The following is a 16,165-nucleotide window of genomic DNA, read 5'->3' on the forward strand; positions in this document are numbered from 1 at the left end:
CCTAGGGCGCCCACGATCTACACCTGATCTTCAAAACGCTTCAGTTCATTCAACAGATGCCCTATCCATGTGTGAATGAAGCATCCGGGCTCATGAATGCCTATGAAGATGCCCTCGTTCTGAGCTCCACACGGCTGGGCCCGCAGCGTAGGCCTGTGTCCACCAGGGGGCACTGCCCGAGAGCGAGGCCACTTTGCTCAGCCTGTCTTCTCCACCCAGCTGGTTCCCAGGGACACGGCTGCCCAGGATGCAAAGAGGGCCTCCTTCACGCCTCTTCTGCAGAGGAACCACGGAGGCTCAGGACTCCACAGTCTGACGCAGCGTCATGTTCAGAATGCTGCGTGTGTCAGGGCAAGCCCTTTCAAATGACTCCAACTTTCACCTGGAACTCTGCTAATCCTGGAGCCCCCGGGGTCAGCAAGAGCCTGTGTCGGGGCAGGACCCTGGAGACGCTTCCTAGACTGGTGGGTTTGTTTTTTCTCTTCTGCTTGTTAGATGGACCCAAGAGAAAGAACGAAATGGAAGGTGTGCCGTCACCAGCCTGTGCCAGACCCGTCTGTCATTTCTAAGGAACACAGAAAGAACCGGCTGGGACTGAAGAGCAAGGCAGCTGATTGGCCCCGCACGGACAGCTAGGGGACACGGAAGGCCAGTCCCAGAGCCAGGGCTCCTAGCTCAGCGCCGCATGTCCCTAAGAGCTGCTGCAGGAGCGCTCCCCTAACGGCCATCGCGGCTCACAGGGCGCGAAGCGTTCTGATTTCCCAGCGGGACGGCAGGGCCCCGCTCCTGGTCTGGCCAGGGGTGCTCGAAGCAGATAATTTCATTACAAAGGCAGGGTGGGAGGGGGAAAAAAGTCACTCAAAGTTTCAGTAATTCAATAATTTATTCCTCTAAAAAAGTGTGTAAAAGTATATAGCTCTCATCCACAAGGTATATATGAATGACATTTAAAATGGAGGCCTTTTATTATTGTTTCTTTTTATCAAAGTCTTTTAGTGTACTGTACCAGCGCTATACTGTAGTTTTTTTTAAATGAACTTCACATATTTTTGTATTCTTTCAAATTGTTTGCTATATATAAAAGAAGCTCACTGCAAAATGCTTGAAGGAAAAAAGGAAACAAAAGAAATTCAGAACTTCCCAGAAATGTACAGCTTTTACATTTAAAAAAGGTTCTGAAATATACATACAAGCATGCTGGACAGTCCCACCCTTCTCCCCCCACTGCCCCTGTTGAGTTCAAACCATGGTAAGAGTTCTGATCTTTGCAGGATTTCCAAAATTAAAAATAAAAAAAAATAAAATAACTTCTCACTCTGTAGCAAATCCAGGGCTTGTACATTTCAGATTAATTCAGTAAAAAACTCACAAGTAAAATAATGCATATTTAAGGGAAATATTATACAGACTTTTTCACACAGAAGTACATAATAAGATTTTTTAAAATCTATTGCCATTCATTTATTTTTGCACAAAAACGTATAAATATGTCACCAGCTTTTCTTAACTTAAAAAACTTAAATAAAAGACACCAGATGAAAACTACCCTTTGCTGCCTTTTTTTTTTAATTTTTGTAGGGTTTTTTTGTTTTGTTTTGTTTTTTGTTTTTTGTTTTTTTCTTTTTCTGCTTAGAACTGGGTTTCTAGGGAAGAAAAGCCCCTGCATTAAAAACAGCCCATTAAAAAAAAATTCAAAGTTCTGATGAATTCTGGGAAAAAAAGCAACCCCAAAGTGGTAAAAGATTACAAATATCTACTTTACACTGTGTCTTCTCAGCAAGACAGTTCTATACAAGTTTACAATCTCCATCATCTTATGCTCTTCAAAAGGCCTTGAGAATTCTCCTTTCTGATTAAGAAAAAATAGCACTGCAATATTTTTAAAGTCAACTTTACACTGTACACAGTAGATACAAACGGTTGCTATATCAGATTCTTAGCCTATACATTGCGACAGGCGACCCTCCCCCGCCACGGTGGCACGGAGAGCACCGCCACTCATTTACACGTCACGTCTCTGCTCTCCCGTGCCCACCACACAACTTTTTTTTTTTAATATAATGTTTTAAACGTTAGATTATTTCAAGAAAAATACTTTTACAAAATCATATCAATTATTACATTTCTCCTTTTTTTGTTAATAACCAGGACACGGAAGTCTCTTGGAAGAACTTGTAAAATTTGCATGATTCTCTGCACACACAGATGACAAGAGCCCCACGGCCTGGTATGCGCGGCTCCTGGAGGCCGGTCCACATCCACTGCCCCCAGACAGAAACACCCAGCAGCACAGGGTTAGAGACAGGGCTCTCAAGACAACCTCTGGGCCTGGAATGAGGAGTCATAAAATACTTCAATTAGCCATTAATGCTTTAAAAAGGCATTTTTAAAAAAGTTCCACCACGAAGGCTCAACTTCAAGTACTAATTTAATGGTTAAGTTGTAATATTTCTTTGAAATAATATTCCTATGGTCCAGAAAAAACTCACCATATTCAGAACTGGCTTATGAGCAAACACTGTCAACTGTGATATGTACATGGATGAGTCCCTTTTGATCTAATGGGAGGAGAGACCTGGCTTTCGATAAGAATTCACTAGAAAATAGATTTCCATTGTGACTGTATAAAACTAAGTGAGGGACCTGCCTCCGTGGCCCTGGACTGGGCCCAACTCCTCCAGGATGAAAACGTCATCCCTCAGGAGTGGAGCACATGTCACTGGACGTGACAGAACCTGTAGACCCAGTTTGTTCTGAACAAAACCCACTGCTGGGTGGTTCTGAATGTTATTTCTTAGGCATCACCTCCCCAGTCTGTCTTCACCCCTTTCCGCCTCTGGGACAGAGGGGTGCAGTCAAAGAATCCTATGGTGGGGCTGAGTTGGGTTTCAGCTACTGTACCTGGTCCTCGTGAATTAGAAAAAGTCAAGTCACAGAAACTGTATTACAAAAGAACTCAAAATAAATAAAATGAAGCTGTCTCCAGACCTTTTGCATCTACACACAGGCATGAAGTCAACCAGAGCACGCGTGCCAATCTGGAGGGAGCTCTGAGGGCAGAAGCCCCAGTATGAATCAGGTACTTGAGCTGGTTCTTAGTTCCAGAGTCCCAGTTCTGGGCTTCAGGTAACCCACAGGCCACACGCCAGTCACTAAGGACCAGACGGCCTGCATCCTTAACAGAGGCCGACCGCAGCCTCTTGTGCAAAAGGACACTGTCTCTTCTGGTTCCTCTGAGAAGCCGCCAGCCACCACCGTTTCCTGCAGGCCAGTGGCAGGGGCTGCGCACGCCACAGCCCTGGCTGGAAGTCACTGCTATGGAGTTCCAGGTCCGCGAGAGAAGCGTCAGGGAGTCCTCTGAACTGAACACTGCAGGGACTGAGCGTGCCTGCGGCGCAGGGATCACAGTGCAGGACTGCGCGGGCTCAAGGACGTGGGAGGTCTGCAGAGCGGAGCGGGAGGAGGAACTGGGCCAGAGAGAACAAGTGCTTTTCCAATCAGAGTATGTTCATGATGGCATTGTACAACTGAGTGAGCACCACAAAGTGGACGGGAAGGCAGGAAGTGCGGTCTTGGGTGGCCGGATTGCACGTGAGCCAGGAGAGGGCGTTGTACTGCTCCAGAACGAACCTGAGAAGAGAACACAGAGATCAGGGCAGGGCCCGCGGCACACGCGAGGCTGCTTCTCCGCCTCGCCACACCTTCCGGACCTTGGCGGGAGAAGGCCTCGCATCATTCTTTAGCTGGCCCTGGGCTCTTCTGCATAGTCCTGTCTCAGGCCCCTCTTCCTAATCGACCTGAAGCGCCCACGTGGGCGGCACCAGCCACACGTGGCCACTGAACACCGGAGCAGAGGCAAGATCGAGGAGAGATGCGCTGTACAGATACAACCTGCAGCAGAGTGCAGGGACTCCGTACTTGAAGAAGCCAGTTCAGGGACATGTGTACACTGATGACATGTTGCGATGGTACTATTTCACATGTACTGAGCCAATACAATGCGCTGTTGAATCAATTTAACTGATTTCTTTTTACTATTTTAATGTGGCCACTGGAAGAATTTCCATTAGATATGTGGCTCCTGCTGCACTTGTACCGAACAGAGTTCCTTCAGGGGCCCTGGGAGTCCAATTCAGGTCGACCAGGTTCTTGTGTAACTCTAAGTTCTGTAAGTCAATAAGAGCTGGCATACACTAAAGAAAGCTTGTGTCTTTTCTCAAGGCACATGAAGACTGTCCATGGACTGGTAAAGTGTAAGAGACTGACTACATATTCTAGAATGCACTTCCGACTCTGGAATTTCTGTTCAGCCAATGTTACTTACAGAATCTGTGGCAGCGAGGGTGGAAAGTGTTTTCAATGCAAAGTACTTGCAGCTGCAGGCACTGCCTTCTACCTACTCGCCCACTGAAGGTGACCAGTCGTCACCATGGAATGCCTCCCCGAACAGGAAGCACAGGCAGCTGCAGCCGCACACACACTGCCTGTGCCAGGCCCCCGCAGGCGGCGGCCCTCGCTGGCCGATCAGACACTGCAGCATGCGCCAGCGGCAGCACCTCTTCCATGAACACCACACTTAGACGCAAACCCCGGAGTGAAGGAAGGTAACTTAAACTGCCCCTCTATTGCCTAGGTCAGGATCTACCTTAAAACGTCAGATGTGGTTTTGGAGTCCAGAGGGTGTGGAACCCGCTGAGAATTCCTGGCAGGGAGAAGTTCGTCCGTCTGTGCTACAGAAATGTGGTGATGCAGGGAAGCCTGGGGAAAGAAGCGAGAGCGTTACCTCGGGCCGACAACCTCAGCGCAGCCAAAGGAGGCCCAGGGCCAGGAGCACATGTTCTCCACAGAGTGTCCGGGAGTCCACGCGGCCTAGGCGGCTCAGTAACCCCCAACAGGTCCCATGAGCTTTTTTCAGCCTATTTTTCTTTTTTTGGCCCACTATATTTCGTTTATTGGAAACAGTCAAATATAAACAACAGTATAATATATAATGAGGCATCACATACCCCCATCACCAAGCTGCACACACATTACCAAGATATGCGACTTTTTGTTTCGTTTGAGTTTGTTCCCCTCATGAACTGTTTAAAAACAAAACCCAAATACAGTGTCATTTGGTCTATAAATAATTCAGTAGGTACCATTAACAAGTAAGGACTTTTTAAGATTTATTTTGTTTATTTGAAAGGCAGAGTTAGAGAGAGAGAGAAGGAAAGAGAAGGAAAGAGAGAGAGAGAAAGAGAGAGAGAGAGAAAGAGAGAGAGAGAGAGACGATCTACCTTCCTTCTGCTGGTTCACTCCCCAAAAGGCTGCGATGGCCAGGGCTAGGACAGGCTGAAGCCAAGAGCCAGGAGCATTTAAGTGTTTCCTAGTCTTTTATACATCTCATGTTTTGTTCTTGTCCAGTGATTTCTGGGACAGACTCCCCGCAGGGAACTGCTGTCCCATGAGAGAAAGCGTAGGCCACCTCATTCACGATTGCCCCCAACACAAGGTCTTCTTCCCAGGCACAGCATGTTCTCCAAACCTTGTTTTTTCTGAATCTATTGGCAAGAAACAGATCTTTCCTTTTTTTTTTTTTAAGATTTTTATTTATTTATTTGAGAAGAAAGAGCTACATACACAGAGAGAGAGAGAGAGAGAGAGACAGAGACAGAGACAGAGGGAAAGGTCTTCCATCTGCTGATCCACCCCCCAAGTGGCTGCAACGGCTGGAGCTGGGACAATCTGAAGTCAGGAGTTTCCTCCAGGTCTCCCATGTGGGTGTACAGGCCTGAGCACTTGGGCCATCTTCCACTGCTTTCCCAGGCCATAAGCAGAGAGCTGGATTAGAAGACTAGCAGCCGGGACATGAACTGGTACCCATATGGGATGCCAGTGCTGCAGGCAGAGGCTTAGCCTACTATGCCACAGCAATGGCCCCAGGTTGAAGATGTATTTATTTGAAAGGTGTAGCGACAGAGAGGGCGAGGCAGAGAGAGAGAGGGTGAGGCAGAGCGAGCGAGCGAGCGAGCTCTTTCCTATTGCTGGTTCACCTTCCAAATATATACAACAAGTGGAGCTGAAGCTACCAGCCAGGAACTCTATCCAGGTTTCCCATGTGGGTGGCAGGGAGCATGGGCCATCCTCTTCTATCTTCTGAGGGCATTAGCAGGGAGTTGGATCAGAAGCAGAACAGCTGAGACGTGAACTGGGGCTCCAATATGGGATGCCGGTGGCTTAACCTGCTGCGCCACAATGCTGGCCCCAAGAAGTGACTTTCATGCTAAGATTTTCCACACAAACTGCAAGTAAGGGACCTTTTACTACCTTTTTTTTTTTTTTTTTTTTTTGGACAGGCAGAGAGAGAGTTATAGACAGTGAGAGAGAGACAGAGAGAAAGGTCTTCCTTCCATTGGTTCACTCCCCTAATGGCCACTTCGGCCAGCACTGCGCCAATTCAAAGCCAGGAGCCAAGTACTTCCTCCTGGTCTCCCATGCGGGTGCAGGGCCCAAGCACTTGGGCCATCCTCCGCTGCCTTCCCAGGCCACAGCAGAGAGCTGGACTGGAAGAGGAGCAACCGGGACTAAAACCCAGGGTGCTGGTGCCACAGGTGGAGGATTAGCCAAGTGAACCACGGCGCCAGCCAGGACCTTTTACTTCTAACTCTTAAAATCTTGGTTAAAAGAGATCACAGGAAAGAGCAAGTGTAAAGTGCGATACTGCAGCAGAATCTTGCCCCTCACACACAAAGAGGGCAGGAGGAGACAGGGAGTCCTGACCATCCTCCAGCCGGACTTTCACTCCCAGACAGCACTGTGACGCAGACTTGGAGAAAGACCCTGGACTGAACCGCATGTTCCCTCTAGATGGGCCCTCCAAGCCCACAACATCTACTTGGGTGGATGCAATTCATTTCTTTGTGCCATGATTTTAGGTCCTGCTCTTAAATTCTCTCCACCCACAAGAGTAAATAAGATACCCTCAGGGAGTAAGTCCTGTGAGAGAAACGGGGAACAGAATAAGGCTATGACAGCTACAGTAGAAATTTCTAAGCAAAGCTGAATCCAAGCATAAGCCACTCCATCTCGCAAAATTCCAATATGAAGCCAGACCAACCTTTAGGAAGAGAGGGCACTGGTTCTGAGCCTGGGGACATGAAGACCAGAACCACTGGGGGAGATTCTCGGCTTTGGCAGTTGACACGAAATACCCCAGGGCCAGCGGCTGCTGCTTGAGCTCCTCGGGGGCTTCTCTGGAGAGGAGACGCTCACCCTGACTCTGAAAAACAAAGTCCCAGAGGCACAGTCAGCACTGTCGTGAAGCTCCAGAGCTGGCTGCACGCTGTCGTGAGTGACCCCCCTCCGCAGCGTCACTCACAACGCCAGACAACAGAGAAGGCATCCCCTGTGAGCACGCAAGCTGGAACTCAGAAGACACCAGCGAAACCAGCAACACGCACTCGAGTGAGTGCAGGCTGATCTGCTCCGAGTTCTCTTCCACAGGACGCGGACTCTGCCCCTGGCATTATTAGGCACCACACTCGGGTGGAAAGGCTCTGGCACACTCATGGGCTCTTTCGCCAGCCACCGACCAGAGACACGAGCGCCCTGACTGTGCACCATCAACCTCTGTGGATCAGGAAACTGTCAAAACCGTGCACCAAGGCGGCGGCTGTGCCGGTGCCATGGCCCTGCCAGCAGCGCAGGATCCGCTCAGCAGCAGGCCAGGTTTGAACGCGTGGCGACCCCTCGGTAAGAGGCTCTGCACATTCTGCACTGACATTTTCCTCCTGCTTAGTTCTTCAAGAACGGAAAACGCACCTGTCCTGTAAGCTGTAACAAGCAACCTGTTTTTAAAAGCCTTCTGTTAAAAGGGGGAAAAAAGTCCTCAACTACTACATCAAATTGTTATCATTTCTGAGCTAGTTAAAAAAGAAAAATTTACGGTTCCACCTTGAACAAATTCTGTTTCCTGTTGTAATGTCCTAACTGAATATCAAGGAATGTTCAATGCTAACGCACCCTGGAGGTCACCTGGCTGCAGGTGCTCAGGATTGAGAGACACCTGGCTAGGTTTGCAGCAGCACTGTGTAAACGGTGATGGTGCCATTCGATTAAAGACTTCAGGGCCTGAGGCTCCAACAATGGCAGAAAATACAGCACACTTCCATTTCTTATAAAATACTACATTTCAATTACCACCTTTTTTTGGTTAATGGATAATCTGAATTACAGTGACAGATACTGGGAGGCTGTTGCTGTTATTTCCGTTTCACTGACATGGTAACTAAGAAAGGAGGAAGAAGCTTCGAGGTCACCAAGCTAGCTCAGGCAGACATCTTCATCAGATTCCAGGGCAGGCCTTCACAGCTGCTCCGTTCCTTGTCGCCAGAATTCACACTAACCCAAATTTAAAGCTCTCCTATGTAAAATAGGTGGTTTTGGTTCTCATCACAATAACCTCCAATCAACAAATGTCACTGTCAGACAGCTGTAAGGCAATACAGACAGAAGGCTGACGGGGGCAGCTCGTAACACAAGGGCTGTCTCTGCGCACTTTCCCTGGCTTCACCTGCTCTGTGACTAAGCTTTAAGTCTGCTTTCTCGTGATCATCCTTCAATTAATTCAGCACTAGCAATGGAAGTCCCACCTGGCAGAAGCCTAAGTACTTTAAGTCCATCTTAGTGTCTGAATAACTGAGTGTGAGCAGGTTGCTTCCACTTGCTCGGTTTAAGACACTACACACAGCTACGTTTCTATGTCTTAGCCCCTTAATCTCCTGGCACTTTAAATACAAAGAACAATACAGTGATGAGGCATGAAATCGTCAAGCTGAAACAAAGTGAACACAAGCTATCGCAGAACCTTTTAACTCTTAAATCTTCTGCTAATCCACCTCCAATATCCCTGGGATATTTAAAGATGAAACTAGTCGTAAGCTCTGCCTTTTCCCTTAATACTCTGGCATTAACCTGGACATTCCTATAAAATCAGCCTCCTGATGGCTCCTGCTGCTCCTGCAGGCTGGCTACAGAGACCAGGACTGCATAAATAAAGGCATAGAACATGCAACAGGCAGAATCGGGCTCCTCTAGGAAAAGCGACCCTCAACAATGTGTTCTTCAATGAATAGCTACTGTGCATGCTAAATAAACAGGGATGTTGAACTAGTCCCTTAAAAGCCACTATTTGGCCAAAATAAAGAATACAAAAACTTGGAAGCAGCAAACAAGAAAAACTAATTTTTCCTAAGAAAACTGCATAAAACCCCTGCTTTCTATATCATCATTCTTCTGTTAAAATCATTCATCCGAAATAAGTAGACATTTCTTTCAAATTCCTGCCTTTTATTCAAATTGGAGTGACTGCTGAGTACTTCTCCATTCTTATTTCTCTTGTACCAGGGACCTACAGCAGCATCAGAAAGAGGTGTGCACGTAGTAAAAAGATGAGCAGACATCTCGAGGATGACCGTTCCTTGCAACCATCCTTACCCGACTGTGCTGGAAGTGAGAGCCCACACCAATGCCAGAGGGAGAACCTGGGGACGGAACTGGGGATGAGTTGGGAGAGGAATGGAGGTTCCCAGTCATTAAGATGCCTATGTCATTGTCCATATCATCCGGGAAGGGAAGGTCCACAAACATATCATCTAGAAGAGATGGGGAAAAAAATCACAGAAATTAAAAAGTTAGCCCAGTATCGTGTTTTGCAACCCCATGACTGTCATGGACACACTATTCACAAGTCAGTAAGACTGAATGTCTATGGTGTGCCAGGTGCTACAGATTACTCTTTAATTTTCTCTCCAATCATTTCCTAATGTGAAGTAGTAACAGAATGAAGAAATAAAGAGTTATAAAATAAAGCCTCAGTCTATACAGCCACCAAGGGCATATATAAAGATGGCAGAGAGTGAAAGAAGCAAGTTACTAAACAAAGTTAACGTTGACATCAATGAAGAACACAGTAGACTCCATCTGTACATTTAATCAGTATCCAAAATACTGGAGGCTGAATGAATGCGTAGCAGTGGGTACAAATTTAGGCTGAAACTGGAATCCTATTCAAAGACAGCTTGAAGCACCATGTTTTCATTAAGAAATTCTCTTAATGAAAGCTCTGGGCTCCTGGCTTCAGACCAGCTCACCTCCGGCCATTGTGGCTGTCTGGGAAATGAACCAGTGGATAGACCTCTCTCTCTGTCTCTCCCTCTCTCTGTCTGTAACTCCACCTCTCAAATAAATAAAACCTTAAAAAAAATCAAGTAGGGAGCAGCTCTATAGCAAGAAGAAGCTAGAAGAAGGTGCTGTCTTCACACTACCTAGGACTTTGCACATGTTAAATCAGGTCAACAAGGACTTATTGAAAGAGTAGCACCCAGGTCACAGCCAGGAAGATATTATTTTTGCCTCTAACATAAAAGCAGAAAAAGTTAATTACCTAACAGAAGAAAGTACTTAGTTTTGGTAACAGTACAAATTAACTGAAGCTTTGAAACCAAAACATTCTCCAATGTTCACTCCTCCTCCTATTCCACATGTTATTACCACACAGAAAAACTTGCACAGCCCACTGACTGCAGACTTTAGCTGTGTCCTGTTTATGAAAGGGCACATTATCCATACAGTATCTTCCACTCACCGTTGTTGGGGCTAAACCCATCTTCATTGGGATAATTGGCTGGAGCCACCTGGATGGTTGACGATGTTGGGAACACCAAGATGTGTGTACAAGAAGCATCTTGGGGGGTGTTAAGCTGAGATGACTGCATGTTCAGTGCAGTACTTCGGCCAAAAACAGAGCCCATGGTCACAGCATCTTAAAAACAAAGGAGAAGCCGTGTCAGTCCCCCTGTGCTGTGGTGAAGAGACCAGGAGATGAGGTTTTCACAGAGCCTGACCTGAGTGTTGTGAGTCTAACCAAGCAGTCACAACGGACACGCATCATAGTTGAGCCCAATGGTCAAAATGTCTTCAAAGAAACTGACATGGATCGTGCAGCTGTGATAACTCAAGTCTCATTGCAGACCAGCAAGGTTAAGCTTAAATTGGAACAAGTCCACTGAATATGTTTTACTTACACAGAAAGGATTTCTAAAAATAAGTCCCCCCTTTATCTCCTCCTGCGGTCGCTCGCAGTTTCTGAAGTTCTGTCCTCCTAAAGAGCCAGAGCCTCACGGAAACGGTGCTGCGGCATCAGTGACCGCTGTGCCCAACACTGAGTGCTCTCTACGCCAGCTTCGGTGCTGAGCTCTCTATCCAAGCCACCTCATTCCACCACTCCTCGAGGTAGAGACGGCATCCTCGCCTCACAGATGAGGACAGCAGCACAGGGAAGTTACCTGAGCGCCCAAGTAGTTGAGACAAGAGAAGTGGCTGCAGGTGTAGTGAGCAGGCCAGCGTAAGACATCTGCTGCTCGCTGGACTCACGACCACACCTGTTCTCGTCCACAGCACTACTGACTTTCACAAGCTATCAGCAGACTCCCACTGGACCAAAGAATACAGCAGTCTTTCCTTAACTGTCGTTTTGCTTTCTATACTTGCAGTTATCTGTATTCAACTGCGGCCCAAACATTTAAACTGACAATTCCAGAAATAAACTGTGTCCCGTTTTAAGCAACCTAATGAACTCTCTTGCTGCCCCGGGACAAGGATCATCCCCAAGCCCACAGTGGGATGACCCTATGTCACAATGCCCATGGCATTCACCTCATTTCATCTCATCGTGTAGGTGTTGGACCACCTCACCTCACAACGGAAGAAACCTGTACCACAGGTATGTATGTATGTACAGGGAAAAGCCGTAGACACAGGTTCAGTACTGTCTGAGGTGTCAGGTACCCTTGGTGGGGAGGAGGGGTCTTTACAAGTATCTGCCCGGGAGAAGGAGGGACTACTCCGTTTGGATGGTAACGTATAAAACTGCTGCTGGGTTGCTGTTTTTCAAAAGCCAGCCCAGTTTCTGTAAGATGCTGTGGACACACGTTGCGACTGTCCACAACTGGCACTTCCATTTATTGAGGGCTTACTGTGTGCCAGACCCTGTGTTAAATGCTTTACTTGTATCTGCCTCACCATTCATCCTCGAACATATCAGAGTAACTGAGTATCTTTTTATGGTTGCTGAGAGGTTCTGTCAAAAACCTGCCTTCAGAAGGGTGTTCAAATATTGATCATGCTGGTGTGTATTGCAGTGTTTTCTGAAGGGTGATATTCATGTACTAATGAGAAATCGGGATTTGGGAACGAGCGGTCATTAGCCAAGACTCTAAGAGCTCTCAATCACAGCCAGAACTCAAGTCTCTGTCCCAAGCTATCACAGACTGCTTCCCTTGGAAGAAATAGAAAATGTTTCTGCATTTGAGCCCAAAATATAATTTTCTCTTATGCAGATCTAATAACACAATGTATTCCATGCCTGCCTGTAGACTGGAGGTGCCTAATGAACGACACGGACAAGAGGATGTTTACCTGGCATCACTACAAAGGACCCCTGGGGCTCCATGGCAACCAGGCAGGCACTAAGGATTGAAGGAGAGTCTGCGGCAGAGATGCCACACATGCGGCACACATCCTTGAGCTGCTTGCTGATTGTCTGTAGTGAACATTCTCCAAGGAGGATACTCCAATCTGAAATCAGACATTGCAGTCACACAGTCTTTAGAAATTCATACTTAGGTGAGGATGGAAATTTTCACCAATTTTGCCCAGTAATTGAATTTTCCATAATTGGACCCTAAAGGGAATGTGTCTTTCCACAGGTTCCCCTCTTTGCTATAAATAAAATGTCACTTGACTTCCACCACACTTCATCAACAAAGAAACAAAGGCTGAAGTCACGCTAGCAACTACCTCTGAGAGTCCTGCACAGACCCATGCGGACTTAGGCATTAAGATGCTGTTCACCACAGAGGCCAGTGTTACCCCAGCCTTGCTCCTCCTCCTCAAGGACTCGGCCTTCTCTGGATGAGAGCACAGCGTGGGGGAGCCTCTGTCTCGTCTACTGTTGTAGTTCAGCTGCTTCCACACAAGGCAAACAGTCCCAGAAATGGCGGGGGGGGGGGGGGTGTCCATTCTGAGTGCCCCACGGAGTGCATAAATGCTCCCAATGTGACTCAGATTAAACAGTCGGCAAAGCTTTTCTTTCTAATGTTTGTTTGTTGCCTCCAAACACAAGCATTATGTTTTATCAGAGTGCTGTTAGGGTTGCTACTCTGGGGAGAGAGAAGCATTTAGTCTCTTCTTCTTTTTTTTTTGACAGGCAGAGTTAGACAGTGAGAGAGAGACAGAGAGAAAGGTCTTCCTTCCGTTGGTTCATCCCCCAAATGGCCGCTACGGCCAGAGCTACACCGATCCGAAGCCAGGAGCCAGGTGCTTCTTCTGGTCTCCCATGCGGGTGCAGGAGCCCAAGCACTTGGGCCATCCTCCACTGCACTCCTGGGCCACAGCAGAGAGCTGGACTGGAAGAGGAGCAACCAGGACTAGAACCCACGGTGCCAGCGCCGCAGGCGGAGGATTAGCCTAGTGAGCTGTGGCGCCGGCCGTAGTCTCCTCTTTTGGCTTCCTGACACACAGGAGGCTTGTGCTACTCCTGTGTGGGCATTCTTGTCAGGTTGTGTCAAAAAAAAGGTACCTCTTCCCCTTCAAGAGTAAGTGAATGGGAAAATGTGCTCCTATTCCTAAAGAATTTCCTGCTGAAGTGGCTGTAAAGAAGCGGTGAGCAATGTGAAGACTCTGTTTCAAAACCGCACAGACAGATGTAAGCGTCCACACTTCAAACTAAGGAAGAAGGAAAGCGCAGTGTGAGTGTTTCATCACACCCATCTGGAGGTAAGGGTAGAAACGGAAATCGAAGGCTGTGAGCGGCCACTGCCTCACAGGACTCCACGTGGCACGGACCTCAGGTGCCCCACGGGGAGCAGCTGAAGATCGGTAAACAGATGGCCTGTGCACTAGGTTCTCCCTGGGTTTTTATTACTGAAAGAAGATTCTTCTCTCAATCTTTTGACAGGCTCTTCTAGTCACACTTCCATTCTTCTCCTCTAAGAGATAAGAAAGAAGAATGCCCGCTCTACAATCACACAAGGGAAGGAGATGGCCCTACTCCTCTTCCAACGCTCCATGTGACTGGACTGCTGTACTACCTTCTTATCCCCCGTCTGCTGCTCTATTATATCCTAACTTTCCCCATGGGTTAGAACAGCTCAGAGCCTTTAAAGAAATAAGATTGACGAGAAAGCAGATAAGGGAGGAAGATAGGAATTCCGACAGAAATGAAATGAATCCTCTAATGTATTACCCTCCAGGCTATTGATACAGGATTCATTATAAGTATGAAATTCTCTAAAAAATGAAAAAGGTCATATTTTCTATCAGTGTATAAAAAAGCTTACTACTAAAAATTTTTGTGTACAATAGATGCCTAAGAAAACACTATCAACATATAGTATGTAGTATGTGCATCACTGCTGTTGAGCCCTGGCCTCTGAAACATATCTCAACTGTAGTGTGGGAAGTAGGCTATACTTTGGCATTTCTTACAACGCAAGTTATACCTGGGTCAATGCTTTTATTCTGTGGATTCCACAAATGCTCCAAATCAAATTTATGTAATCTTATTATTTATATACTTTTTTTGACAGGCAGAGTTAGACAGTGAAAGAGAGAAAGGTCTTCCTTCCATTGGTTCACCCCCCAAATGGCTACCAAGGCCAGCACACTGCACCAATCTGAAGCCAGGAGCCAGGCGCTTCCTCCTGGTCTCCCATGTGGGTGCAGGGCCCAAGCACTTGGGCCATCCTCCACTGCCTTCCGAGGTCACAGCAGAGAGCTGGACTGGAAGAGGAGCAACCGGGACAGAACTGGAGCCCCAACCGGGACTAGAACCCAGTGTACTGGTGCCACAGGCAGAGGATTAGCCTAGTGAGCCATGGCGCTGGCCATTTATATACTTTTAATGCAGGGTTGGGGAAACTATGGTCTACAGCTCAAATTCCACCTAACTACCTGTTTTTGTAAATAAAGTTTTATTAACACAACTGCCCCCACTGATTTCAGTATTGTGTATGGTAGCTTTGACATTATAATGGTAGAGCTGAGTAGCTGTAATAGACTATGATCTGCAAAATGGAAAAATATTAACTAGCTGGCCTTTTACAAATACTTTGCTGACTCTGCTTGAATATTTGCACACAGGAAATCAGCAAGCCAATTTGTGACATTAAGTTTTGCTTTTGTGCAGGGAAAAGGCTTTTCTGCATCTATGTGTATTATTGAACTTACAAATGTGCCATCAATTAATAAAGCTTTAAAAAACAACCTGGCCCATTCACATTACTTACATAAACTGCACAAGTAGCTGTGCTGTGCTATCCTACAGGAGCCAGGCTCAGAGCCGGGCAAGACAGCGGGTGGTGGTCAGCTGTGTTGTGACAGTTACTTAGCACTTCTTTACAGTTATATTTGTGACAAGGAATTTAAGTGGTGATAGCTATTAGTTGGGAATCCAAATTTTGAAATTTGGGGTCAGGTGTATAGTTAAGACACTGCTTAGGACACCTGTATCCACAATAGAGTGCCTGGGTTCGAGTCCCAGCCCTGCTCCCAATTCTAGCTGCCCATGTGCACCCTTGGAGGTGACAGTCAAGTACTTGGGTCCCTACCACCCACATAGGACTGAGTTTCTGGCCCCAGTTTTGGCTTGGCCCAGCCCAAGCAGCTGCTGGCATTTGGAAAGTGAACCATTAGATGGGAGAACTTTGTCTCTCATTGCCTTTCAAAAACAAAAACAAAAGTGTTCTTTTAAAGCCTTCAGGCTGGAAAATGCCAGACACAGGCAATGTGAATAAAAACTGCTCCTGTTTACAACTACTCGTCCTCACGAAACAGGATTTTCTTTCTACTATGCCACCAAAGCAAACTAGCACCTACCACCAAACACATTAATTCAAAGTTGTTCTTATGTATAACTTCAATTATCATCTACAACCACTAATATAAATTTATCTTAAAACTGCCTCATTCTCACCGCCTCAATATATAAATGTTAGAACTCTGGATTTATCAAGTTATCATTTTTATACTAATAAAACTTTTTTCTGTATTATGTATTGGGGTTATATAGTTAAGATTTTATTTGGATAAATAGTTTTGTTGCTAAACCAAAGTTTAAAAACTA

General features: G+C 46.6%; 1 protein-coding gene across 4 annotated transcripts in view; it reads right to left on the reverse strand.

The window, feature by feature from the left end:
• Positions 1-864: 864 nt before the first annotated feature.
• The window catches only part of MED13L (mediator complex subunit 13L), a 318,626-nt gene continuing 303,325 nt past the window's right edge, over positions 865-16,165 (reverse strand). For 3 of the 4 annotated variants that reach the window (XM_051826600.3, XM_051826599.3, XM_089323238.1), the window contains 6 exons: positions 12,460-12,618; positions 10,628-10,804; positions 9,478-9,635; positions 7,100-7,261; positions 4,646-4,758; positions 865-3,630 (listed from right to left, as the gene is read on the reverse strand). In XM_051826600.3, coding sequence (XP_051682560.2) covers positions 3,498-3,630; positions 4,646-4,758; positions 7,100-7,261; positions 9,478-9,635; positions 10,628-10,804; positions 12,460-12,618 — 902 coding nt within the window. In that variant the 3' untranslated portion in view covers positions 865-3,497. The remainder of the gene's footprint in view (positions 3,631-4,645; positions 4,759-7,099; positions 7,262-9,477; positions 9,636-10,627; positions 10,805-12,459; positions 12,619-16,165) is intronic. The other variant, XR_007911907.3, reaches the window with a different exon arrangement.

The sequence above is a fragment of the Oryctolagus cuniculus genome, chromosome 21, assembly GCF_051225735.1.
Source record: "Oryctolagus cuniculus isolate XC-2025 breed Fujian yellow rabbit chromosome 21, ASM5122573v1, whole genome shotgun sequence".
NCBI lineage: Eukaryota > Metazoa > Chordata > Mammalia > Lagomorpha > Leporidae > Oryctolagus > Oryctolagus cuniculus.